The 12814-nt window shown below is 40.9% G+C and overlaps 1 protein-coding gene across 2 annotated transcripts; it reads right to left on the bottom strand.

Moving 5' to 3' along the window:
• Positions 1-452: 452 nt before the first annotated feature.
• LOC147056306 (zinc finger protein Aiolos-like) lies at positions 453-12223 on the bottom strand. 2 transcript variants are annotated; one of them, XM_085912060.1, is made up of 9 exons: positions 12151-12223; positions 11487-11553; positions 10887-10954; positions 10561-10650; positions 6645-7028; positions 5058-5225; positions 4591-4707; positions 3815-3925; positions 453-2218 (listed from the first exon to the last, which is right to left on the bottom strand). In XM_085912060.1, the coding sequence occupies exons 3-9, from the start codon at positions 10936-10938 to the stop codon at positions 1596-1598; spliced, it is 1545 nt and encodes a 514-aa protein (XP_085768186.1). In that variant the 5' UTR covers positions 10939-10954; positions 11487-11553; positions 12151-12223; the 3' UTR covers positions 453-1595. The 2 variants fall into 2 exon arrangements, with proteins under 2 accessions (XP_085768186.1, XP_085768187.1); XM_085912061.1 differs by lacking the exon at positions 12151-12223 and adding an exon at positions 11621-11665.
• Between the last annotated feature and the right edge of the window lie 591 nt (positions 12224-12814).

The raw sequence follows: 12814 nt of genomic DNA, 5'->3' as shown, positions 1-12814 counted from the left end.
ATATATATATATATATATATAAAGTCATATATATATATAAAGTCATATATATATATATATATATATATATATATATATATATATATATAAAGTCATCAAACACTCACAATAATTAAAAATAATGTGAACCTCTTAAGACTGGAAAAAGATAAGCATTGTGGTTGGACTTGTACTAAAATCGATGAGAAAATAATCTCACAATATGGACATGAAGCTATGTATTTACCTCAGAAGTGTTACTTCTCTTCAAACCCAAAGTGAGAAAGGGGAACTGCCACTGATGGATAGATATTGTGGTGGCAGCTGGATGAAGCCACCAACCACTTCTTGAAGGCATTGGGGTGAAATTGTCAGTACTTAGCTATCACATTTAGCACCAGCAACACATCAACATAATGTTCTGAATATTGCCCTTCAAAATGTTTGATATCCAATTTTAATGAACACACCCATTCACAGTGATTCTTGTGCCATCAAAACTGAATCATTAAAACATTTTTGGAGCTATAGTCTCATGTTCACTTTACTGTCTGGATGCAACAATTTGTAGGTCATCTTGTTTTATCTTCTCTCATCATGCCTCAAAATGATGCAGTGAAAGAGGGAATGCTTCCAATCACCACATGAAAACCAAAATCCTGAAAAGAAATTGCAACAAAACTACATTTCATCAAGTACCGTATTCCCCAGCATCAAGGTGCATTAAATGTACTGATACGAGAGAGAGAAAATGTGTTTCAGGAGGGAAAAAAACACATCCTCTGAGGTGAACTGTATGTAACTCAAACCTCAGCGTACAAAGCTAAAACGTGACCTTCAACATTTTTTTGTTGTGCTTGGAAAGTATTGTACAATGAACACAACAAGCTCAGGCATTCATGTGACAAAAAAACAATTATTTGTTTTATTCTCACCTCTTTGCAAAAATTAAAAAAAAAACATCAACACAATATTTTTCTGTTTTAGACATTTGAATGTTCTAAATGAACAGCTGCTATAGCCTGCTCATACACCAAGGTCGACTTTCTACAGCACTGCTCAACAACCTTTTTGTCACTGATTGCTCCAGTACTTCTGATGAATGCAAAAGTCAACTAGTTTGATGCACACTTCTGAAATTTGATAATATGAACTTCAATAACATATTATTATCCATCATTCCATTATCAGAATCTTAAATGTGAAGACACTGAACAAAATATTTTCTCACAATAGTTAATATTTATCAACCATGATTCAACAACATCATAAACGTAATATCAAAAGCCAACACTATTTCTATGAATTTCTGCAAATGTTTACATTTTCAAATGATCTACAACAATGTCCCATGACTGATGACCTATTTTTAGAATAGGCCCATGGGCTACTCATGGCGGGTCCTTGAGGCCACCTCCTTCCTGCTCTAGAGCCCATCAGATGAGTACAGCTTGACTAAGAACATACGTGAAAACTGTCTCCTACAGTACAATATAGACTCAAAACTCACCACATATTCCATCTTTTCATTTCTGCTTCCACTAGCCAGCCACATTGAAAAGTAATAAATCTGTGTAGTCATTTGGTGTTACCTAATTGTGCGTGTAGCATGGTAGCTACTTCATTTCCAGTCGGTGCTCTCCACGGACGATGTGCGATGAGAATTCGTAGCGGTCTCGACTACGATGGCCACACACATTGCACTCAAGCGGGTCGCGGAAGCCGTGGCAGCCCATATGGATAGTGAACATGACGTAGTCAAGAAAGATCACCTTGCAATGACTGCAAGAGTACAAGGCCCCAGGCATCACCCCAGCTTCTCCATCAGCCCGTGTCACCTGCAAAGCCTCCAGGGGTGATAAGGGTATAGGCTGAGAATGTGGGATCCCGTTCTGATGGTTCAGCCCGCTCAGCAAGTGGCCCAAGCTATACATGAAAGGAGATCCCTGAGGGCCATCAGCATTGAACACATCCATGCCAGGAGGTTGCTGGGAGGTGTGAGGGAAACCTGGCAACGGCATAATCATTTTGTGGCCGTTAGAGAGGCCAATAGAATTGATGTCATTGCGGCTTAACAGAACTGGGTACGGTCTTTGGGAGTGAGCTGCATCGCTTTCTGTGCCCGAACGCATTAATGGCTGTTGGCAGTGCGGGTCAGGCCCTGGGGAGTCTAATGGAGGGTCCTGAAGGTGAGCTGCGTTCCTGTTGAAGCTTAGGTCCAGACAGACACCATTATCACCTAGATCGGCACCACAAAAACAAAGCATACTCATGTATTTCATTTCACATCATTTTAGAGTTGGAACAAAGAAGCACACACTGAGAGCAACACTACAAGATGTTTCTAAAAAAAAGAAATCAAGTAGAAATCCTTGAGGGTCAACTTGAGGTTTGAGGAGAAAGCAAAGATACCCACAGCAAAAGAGAACCTCACACAGAAACAAGAGGACACGAGATTCACAGGTCAAAATATTTAAGAATCCAGAGGAAGCAGTTGTGCTTGGAGGCATAGCAAGAATAGAGAGCTGGTAGGACGCAGATGACTCAGACAATTGCAGCTGTGCCACAGACGGAGAGGCACCTGCTCACGTTTCTCCCCTCCCTCCCACCTTTTTCACTCTCAGCCCTTTGCTTTTCCTCTAGTCGTTATACTATACTATTGAAAGATCTGACTTCATTTATCAACATTTGGAGGTGTTGTGCCCATAAACCCTCATGCATGCAGCCAGCTTTAGACCCAATTGTGACGCTACAACCGAGGTGATCATCCATCCATCCATTTTCTGAACCGCTTAGTCCCCACGGGGGTCGCGGGCGTGCTGGAGCCTATCCCAGCCGTCATCGGGCAGTAGGCGGGGGACACCCTGAACTGGTTGCCGACCAATCGCAGGGCACACAGAGACGAACAACCATTCGCACTCGCACTCACACCTAGGGACAATTTGGAGTGCTCAATCGGCCTATCAAGCATGTTTTGGGGATGTGGGAGGAAACCGGAGTGCCCGGAGAAAACCCACGCGGACACGGGGAGAACATGCAAACTCCACACAGGGAGGGCCGGAGGTGGAATCGAACCCGCACCCTCCTAACTGTGAGGTGATCAAACAACCAAAAATGGTTTTGTGTGTATGAACAAACTTTCCAAGTGAGCCACATAATGACATTTTAATCATTTTATGTTAGTCATATTTTCAAGTCAACACATTCATGATCTTGTTTCCTGATGCACTCATCTGTGGACGGTTACCTGTACCCTGCTATGACACAGTCGGAGATGAGAATTGAGGGCGGTTGAGACAATTCTGTAAGGGTCCTGGCGAGACATGGAGGCAGACAATAGACAGACAAGTAGCAAGGACAACAAAAATCTTGAACTGATGAATAAATAGATGTTGTATGAGCTCACTCAAAACTACACTTTACGGACACCTATAGAAACTGAAAAGGAAAGAAAAGAATCATGCTGATACTGGCCTTTCCCCAAACCGTTTGAAACCATAGAATTTGTCAACAAGTCTTCATAATGAAAATTCAGATCCATTAATATGGTCTAGTCCAACCTTTGCTTGCTTTAATGATTGGATCGATAGGTGTAGCTCAATACGTCCATAGAGTGTAGCATCAAGGCACATTTAATAGCACAAACATTACATTACAGAGCATTTCAAAAAGAAGAAGCTTCGTATCTTTAAGTGCTGAAATAAAAGAATCTAGCAAGCATGTTGACATTCAGACAATGAATGGAAAAGTGCAATTATGTTGACAGTCATTGCAATTTAAAAAGGTCAGTCCATGTGGAAAACATCTCACTACAAAAATCCCATTATTTACTTACCTGTAAACTTCTGCGGCATGGAACTCTTGCGTTTGGCCACATTTGTGGCCAGCCTGTCAAGTAGCAGAGCACGCTCAGTGCCCATCTGAGTCCTTGATAGGTGACTGTCGTCTGCCTCGCAAAAAGAGAGCACAAGAGGGTTAATGATTGCCTAGAGTAAGAACTAAACAAGGAAATGACTGAAGTTATTTTAAGAAACAAAGAAAATAATCAAAGAGTGTGTCCACTTTCCTCCCTACCTTGGATGTAAAAATTGAGCAAATCACACCTCAGCAGCTTGAGGCAAAGGAAGTACAAGACATCGATGTAAGATAAAAAGTTCCTTTGACCTCACTTATGCTTCACCAGAGCAGACTGAGGATGTACTTCCTCACCACTAACACACTATCAGGCCTAAACGTATGACATTTGGTGACCACATAGGCACTACACTGTGTACGTGTGTGTGCATGTGTGTGTTTCGTATTGCATGCTCCTATGAGAATGCAAAGGCATCATGTTGGTTTGCATGAGCTGGATTAAACGTGTGCCCTACATGGCTCTGCGGTGCTACTGCAGGGAGGGGAAGTGGTCTGTTAAGCAGCAGGCTACCACACCACCTCATACATAACCTATTTTGCTGTAATGAAGGGCCAGCAGCAATCATTTACTAGCCGGTAAAAACGAGCCATTCTGTATAATCAATAAGAGCTTTATGCTCTGTGAATCATCTAACAGCACAGCTACAGTGCTGAATGTCAATTGAGATGGATGACAAAAGCACAATAGCTTCTCACCTTTCTCAGCAGGTGCTTTGCTGTGAATGTACACGTGGCATCTCTCTCTGTGCTCCTCGAGGGAGCTGCGCTGCTTGTAACTGCGACTGCAGAGGGTGCACTTGAAGGGCTTCTCTACTGTAGACAGCACATTCAAACTCAGGGAAAATATTTTTTTTTCCCCCAATACAAATAGCATTGAGCCCCCCCAAACTTGAGCAGGACAGAAAATAGATGGATAAATAACATATTTCTCTAAGCCCGACATTTTCAGAAAGCTGATGACGAAAAGCCTACCAGAAGGTGAAGCACATAAACTTAAAGTGATAGTTTTCAGAGGTGAAAATCACATGCAATGTGATAATGCATAGAAGGAAGAATTTCTGCAACCACAGCAGAAATCAAAATGTGCGGGGTTAAGACAAAAACAAAACACAGGTGCATAGAGCATCAGTGCAGGACAATCTGAGTATTTATGTGGTTGGTACCAGAATGGGTGCGCAGGTGCCCGCTCAAGGCGTCACGTCGGCGGCAAGCATAGCTGCACATGGGACATTTGAAAGGCTTCTCCCCGGAGTGTAGTTTGATGTGGCGAAGCAGGTTTCCTTTCTGGGTAAAAGAAGCCCCACACTGAGCACAATGGAATGGTCTCTCACCTGGGAGGGATAAAACGTTTGCCCATAAAATACCGTACTGAATCTTGTGTGCGTGTGTGTGAGTTCCAATGATTTCTTTGAAAATATTTCTGTAAAGTGTTCTGATAACTTCTTCTAGCCAGATGTACCACGGGGTCTTTACATCTTTCTATTTTGACTGTAGTGACTTGCATAAACCCTATCAAAAAGCCACCATCTTTGAAACGGGAACAAAGTACCATCCACAGTCATTGTCAGAAACTCCCAAACTGTTTTCTCACATGACTGAGAAAAATAACGAGAAAAAAAAAAATCGACAAGAACCACAATAACGAACAACCACAACAGTCCTCTGAGAGTAAAGCTGGGAGATGATTTTTTTCTCCCCCCTCCCTAAAAATGTGGCCATATCATAAACACACAATTGATTAGGCACACTTCCACAAATACTAAACTGTAATAACAGCTTAAAAATAACCGGCCCTTCACCAATGTATATCTGTAAGAGCAGCATGCTCTATACACAGTGAAACTACAAGGTTGAATATACCAAAAATCTTACAATATGACGCTCAGAGAACATTTTCTGGAAAAATATGCCTCTAAAGTCAAACAAAACATGGAGTTCATAGCGTCCACATGTATAATGTAACACGAAAGAAAACAATATAGTAATCATTGAACTGACATTAGAAAGGCAGTACAAAATAAAACTATTCAATATACGGTGAATATGCATCCATTATCAATTTAAAAAAATTGAAATACCAGTAGAAAGTACGCCAGTGTCAATGAGTGAGCATATTTTTAATGTGCTGAAAACTTGTTCTTGTTTTGTTTCACAATAATGCAATGTTGAATATCAACATAGTACTGACAAAACAACCAGAAGGCTTAAGTTCCTATTGTTTTGTGTTTTGTGTTGCTTGAAGACACTGTACAAGTCTTCTTTTCCCCATGCAACACCTATAAAACGCCACTAGGTGACTGTACCGCAACTGTAACACACCCTTTCCTGTTTCCTCTCCATTTGTCTGTCAGACATCCTCAAAGGTTGAGTAGGAAGTTATATACTTATATATATATATATATATATATAACTATTATATTACTTTTTTGACATTTATGAATGACAAAATATTATTTTGCAGTACACTCAAAGAAATAATCTGTTAGGTGGACATTTATTGATTAGCCGTAATCATCAGCTAGTTAATGCAAGACTTGCGGACTTGTTAAGATATTTTATGATAATATGAAGAACAGCAGTGTATATGTTGAAACAAAGGTTGGATGCAAACCATTGTGGTCATCTTTGCTCCGTGAGCGATTTTTTTTTATCCACTTTGCACAAAACGCTTATCTACTCGAGGTGTCAAGAGAGTGATGATTGCACAAGTGTTGTATGATGCGAGGTGTCGATTGGGTTCCTGTGCTTACCCGTGTGGCTGCGTTTGTGCACCAGCAGTACGTTGATGCTGACGCAGGACAAGCCACAGATGTCACAGTTAAGCTTCCCCATTGACTGCATGTGGGGAGTCGTGCCTCCTGTCATGTAAGGCCTCTCTGATGTGGCTCCTGCTGAGGCATCCTGCAGAGCTGTGCTGTTGTAAAGCGCATAGTCCACCAGCGACAAGTCCTCTGGCTCAGCCACGGAATCTCTCTCTTCATCATTGTCATCGTCATCTTCGGTCCTGTCACCATCGTATCCTTCCTCCATTCCTTCCTCCTCTTTTTGGTCCATTGGCAAAATTGCTTTTTCTTTGTCAGCTTCAGGATGTGTCTCATTGTTTTTAATCTCTTCATCCTCAATCTTTACCATGCCTAAATAAGAACAAAGTAAGAAGCAATGCACACTGAATAACACATAACATTTGATCTTATAGTATTTATTCTATTTGGCCTATGAGATTTACATAAGGCACAATAAATGTTTACAGAACATGTAGGTTTATAGTTGTTACTTAGCTATAAATTCTAGCATGACTCCATGGAGGCTAAAGGAAGAACTCGGGCAAATCACAACAAGTCAGATTTGTGCTGAAGATTAGGGGAAGGAATCTTTGGTGAATACACATAAATTAGAACCAGGACAGGTGAAAAATGCAGCAGGGAATTCCATTCCTTGTGGGTATTTTTCTCCTGACAAAACATTGAAACCAGGCAGTAAATTAACCTTATGTCCTTATTTAACTTCAAACATTCTTTATGCGGCTTCTGGCCACATGCTGACACACTGACATGTCCTCAGGTCTAGTTTGCGTGACCTTTCTTTGACAACTTGTGTCTCAACCGACCACCAGTGAATTCAGGTCTATCCAAAAACCACACCGTGGTCTCGGCAGCGACAGACAAGCAGCCCAGCGGATGGGAAATGTTCAGATGTGCAATGGAAACTTTGCACACACAGAGCCCCATCGAGTGCTGGCTCTAAGCACAATAAACCACATGCATGATGCAGATGCACTGCAGAGCAGGTCTTGAGAGAATCTTGAAGGACTTAAGTGGAGCAGGAAGAAGAAACATCATCTCATTTAAAAAAAAAAAGACATTTATAAACACTAAACTAAAATTTGTCTAGAATTTGGACAAAGACAGAAAATCACTTCAATTGATTTGAACTCAAATAATTACTACAGGTAATTGAAGTGTATGTCACGTTTATTTACCATTACTAGTTGGGAATGACAGATATTTTATGTAGAATGCTTCCATTTTTAAGTGTCTAAAAATGATTTGTCCCTCCCTTGTATCGGGCTTTATACACCTGGCAGGGTCACTCATGGCAAACAAGTCTTACGTGAGGGACCAAAGAAAAAACACGGCTCTACCTCCTACGACGAATGCTATTACCAGGCACAATTTCCTGGACGCAGGACACCAGGGCCTCCCTTTGAGGACGGGCGAATGTGAACTCTATGGGTTTACAACTCTGAAACACCACTGGTAACATTGCAATAAAGGTAGAATTTTTCACAAACAAAAATCTTCCCATTTTCTGGACTCTTTGGACAAATAAAACAAAAATGAATAAACCAGATCAGATGATGCATCACAACTGAGAATCTTAATTGTGGTTTTGGACTCAAAGTGGGTCGCGGACAGCTAACAAAATATTATAATGTACCGTAATTTTCAGACTATGAGTCGCGTTTTTGTCATAGTTTGGATGGGGGGGCGACTTATACTCAGGAGCAATTTATATGTGATTTTTTTCACAAATTTTCAAAATTCAAAAATTTGCGATGTAGTGAAACCGCGATAAACGAACCGCAATGTAGCAAGGGATTACTGTCATTTGAACTGCAAGTGACGTCACGCGTGCCGCGCGGCGGTTGTTTACATAAAGGACAAAGGATTCAATCACGGGATGACGAAGATGACGAAGGGTCCCACGTACTACCGGCATCATTAGCGGCTTTGTTTGTAAGTGAAACGGAGGACGAAGAGTTTGAAGGATTTAATGATTTGGAGTGACACAGAAGGTTTGAAAAACTATTATGGCTTTTCGCACGCCCGGTCCTTCTTGACGGAAGCTCTCTTTCACCTCCGTGGATGGAAGTCGGGGGCCGGCGCTCGGCCGGGTGGCTGTCCGGGGACGGTGGATGGGGCTCGGACATGGCTTTTACGCACGCCCGGTCATACTCTATGGAGCTTTCTTTCACCTCCGTGGATGGAAGTTGGGGGCCGGCCCTCGGCTGGGTGGCTGTCCGGGGACGGTGGATGGGGCTCGGACATGGCTTTTACGCACGCCCGGTCCTATTTTACGGAGCTCTCTTCCACCTCTGTGGCTGGAAGTTCAGTAGTTGTTGGCTCGTTGAACTCTTGTTTTGTTAAATAAAGAGCCGTTTACTAAACCCACGTCTTTCCTGGTACTTTGTTAACGCCACAATATAGTTATATACTAGATCTCTGCAGCGCACGCGCGGCGTTGTTGACATAAAGAACGAGGAATTTGATCGATGGATTTAATGATTTGGAGTGACACAGATGGTTTGGTAATATTGTTGTAATATGATAGTTATTTGAAATATACTTTATATATCGTTATATGGGTTTGTGGAATAATTAGAAATGCAACTTACAACGGGTCCGACGTCAGCATATGCGGCACATATATGGATACCTTAATTGGAAGGTATCCGTGAAGACGCGCATCACTTGTTGATGTGTTGTTGTTGTAAGCTGTTGCTCAGTTGTATCAACTTAAAGGCTTGTCTTGATATTTTAGGGGCACTTTATTAAGGGATGACGGGTTGATGATGATTTTTTTGTTGTATTTTGTACTTGATTTTGATTGCGGCGCATATGCGGCGCATATGCGGCATTGTTTACATAAAGCACGATCGATGGATTTAATGAATTGGAGTGACACAGATGGTTTGATAAACGTGTTATTTATGTAATACTTACTTGAATAACTCTGAATGTTACGTCAGGCCCGTTCTCAGCTCCTCGTTTGTGTATATGTCATGTTAGCATACCGTATTGTTTAGCCTGTTGTTGCTGGTTCATGTCTGTTTTTGGTGTTGGATTTTGACAAATAAATTTGCCCCAAAAGTGCGACTTATACTCCGGTGCGACTTATATATGTTTTTTTTCACTTTATTGTCCATTTTATTGCTGGTGCGATTTATACTCCGGAGCGATTTATAGTCCGAAAATTACGGTATTCAGATTTTTTTTCAGAACAGAGGTGAATCTTTAACTCGCTTGTGATCTAGTCACTAGCTACTCTGTTTTGGACTCAAACTGGGTTGAGGACAGCTAATAAAATATGATAATGTATTCAGATTATGATTTTTTTTTTCAGAACAGAGGTGAATCAAGGTCCCGCATAAATTAGAGCAAGATTGGGTAGACTTCAGGAAACTTTAACTCGCTTGTGATCTAGTTACGAGCTACTCTGTAACCCCCCCAAAAATACAATGAAAGCCCAGCCTTTATAGCTAGCCATCTGTTTTGGTAGTATATATTGTGTATGAAACTCATTTGAAACAGCATTTAAAAAATTTACATACTATATATGTATTTTCAGAGGTTATTTTCAAATATGGGTCATTGTAGTTGATACTCAATTTCACATTTCAATACTGCTCAAAAATACCCATTATCTGGTAGATTAAGGATTATGAAAACATGACTGTGCAATAATAGGAACATTTGGTCCCAGGGTGATAACTATTGCGAACCATTGCTCAAGTGCTTAGCAAATCATATGCCAAACACCAAACTCGAAGTGGTGATCCGCCATGTGCTTGTGTGGCTGCTAATGAAGTGAGCTTGTGGGGTTTGTAAAGATTCCCCTAACTGTATAAAATGTTGCACAAAAAAAGTATTAGCTGGTGTATCCCACCTTTAAGGCAGTGCATTTCATGATCAGTGAATGAGAAACTCCTTTCTTCCTCCTCCAATGGCTTCGCATTTGCACCAGGAGTGAAATTGTCTGAGAAAGAAGCATAGCATCTTTAAAGGCTTTGCTTCCATCTATGTTTCTGTAAAATGATCATTCCCAGACTTAATTTATCAAATTGCTCAAGGAAAGGTTATTGTGCAATTACAGTACAGTACAATTGATGGGCCACCATCACCTTCTGTTTCATTTGTGAGATAACTTTAAAATGTCATGTATAGTAGCAGGTTTACAAGAGTACCACTTTAGAGAAGGAACAGAACACTCACCAATCCCATTTCCTATTGTGGGTACAAATCCAGGATTCTCATTTGTGTTCATGATGGAAAAAGTTGTTCTGTAAAAGGAGACCAATTGTTTAACAAAGATAGTAAGGTGGTAAGAACGCATGAAAAGAGGTTTATTTTAAGCAAAACCAGAAGGGTACAAGTCCACGGTTGATTGCTCGACCTTGTCATTACATTCAGCCCAACTTAAGAGACATGCACTGCACGTGTATTTCCTGCCATGTTTGCACAAGTGTAAAAAAAAACAAAAAAACTTTCCACACTAAGACACCAACACTTGCAAAAATAATTCCGCCCTCGAATTGATGGAAATATTTTTTTTTAATCTTGTACAATTTAATGTGGACTTAATTCATATGAATAAAAATAGAATGTAAATGAAACAGATGTTTTTCAGAAATCATACAATTGGCCATGATACGTTGTATTAACAGATGCGATAAATGCACAGGCAAAAGGCCTCTTCTTAATCAAAGCCTCATGGTGTTAAAATGTTTTTATAATCATGCACAATTTTATTTTTTGGGGGAGGAAAAACATGAATAAATATGAATAAATCTAGAAATAAATTAACTTGCTTACCTGATTTGCGCTTTCCAGTTGACAAAGTTCTGCTCACTCTGTGGAAGATTTCACATTCCACCACTTTCTGTGAATAAGGAATATAAGCATCATCACTAAAAGGGCTTTTGGAGAAATCACTTAAAGGAACAGACCTCATTTCAAACAAGGTGGAGCAATGAAGAAGATGCAAATTCAAAATGCTCCAGCAGTCATTCTTTAGAGGACTGAATGACCTTTTCTATCATTTGAATATGAACATTTGGGGCTTCAGCAAGATGTTTTTGACTGAATCAAATAATCGATACTGATAATGACATCAAATCTATCCACATGATTGTTTTATTTCAAGGAGCAACTACGCCATCCTGTGGCTAAAATAAACTTTCTCATAGACCTCATAAACATGAATGCTGCATCAAGATACGCAATTGAGTAAAAATTTGACATTTGAATACCGTTTGAAAAAACTGCTGAAAGCATTATGAAAACAAGAAACAATGACAAACTAAGACACATAGATACATGCTTTGGGGGGGAAATATTTGCAAGTGAAAGCACATTTAGCTCAATGACAACCATTATTTCAAAAATAAACAAATAGCAGGCATTATTAATCAGATGAAATAAGTGCACATGAAGTGCCTGGCTCATCAGAATGAACAAAACTCAGTGAAGCACCCACCTGGGTTGTAAGCCTTGGCGGCTGCCCATTGGCCACCGTGGCAACCAGCCACCCGCCTGAGGAAAAAAAAAAGCATACTCATAAAGGCAGTACAATACATGCAAGGTTTCCATGGTAAAAAAGGAGGCCATTGAACAGGGGGGTGGGGCGATGCAGATTAATAAAATCTTGTTCAAAACCTTGAAGGAATGGGTGAAGGACAAACAAGAAGCACAGAATCAGATCAGAGAACCCACTTCATAAGCTGTTAGTCAGTGTTTTGGTAAATCTTACTTTGCACTCCGTTGGGTGTGGTGGTGGGAGGTGGGAGGGGGGGGGGGGTGTAGGCTGGGGGCCAGTGGAGGAGGGTGCTGTTAGGAGGGGTTACACTGTCCATTTGCCTTTCAATGCTGCCCACGTCAAGAGACCGCAAATTAGAACATGTGGACTGAGACATGGCAAATTGGGTTTGTGCACATTCTTTCAAGCAAACATGAGCACACACGTTTGCTGTTGTTGTGGTCGCACAGGTAAAACCGGGGGTCAGCACAACCAGTTAGTTCTCGGCCCAAAGCAGTTTGGGAAGGTAATGAGAGTTGGATTTGCAAATAAGCGGGGCAGAATCTTGTTGTTTTCCTTCTTTGTGCAGTCAAGGTTGAGAAAAGAACCAGGCAGAGCGAGTAAG

The sequence above is a fragment of the Syngnathus leptorhynchus genome, chromosome 5, assembly GCF_054491065.1.
Source record: "Syngnathus leptorhynchus isolate UIUO chromosome 5, UIUO_Slep, whole genome shotgun sequence".
In the NCBI taxonomy this organism is placed as follows: Eukaryota; Metazoa; Chordata; class Actinopteri; order Syngnathiformes; family Syngnathidae; genus Syngnathus; species Syngnathus leptorhynchus.
The sequence above is the reverse complement of the archived record's forward strand: the minus strand, read 5'-3'. Positions and strand labels throughout refer to the sequence as shown.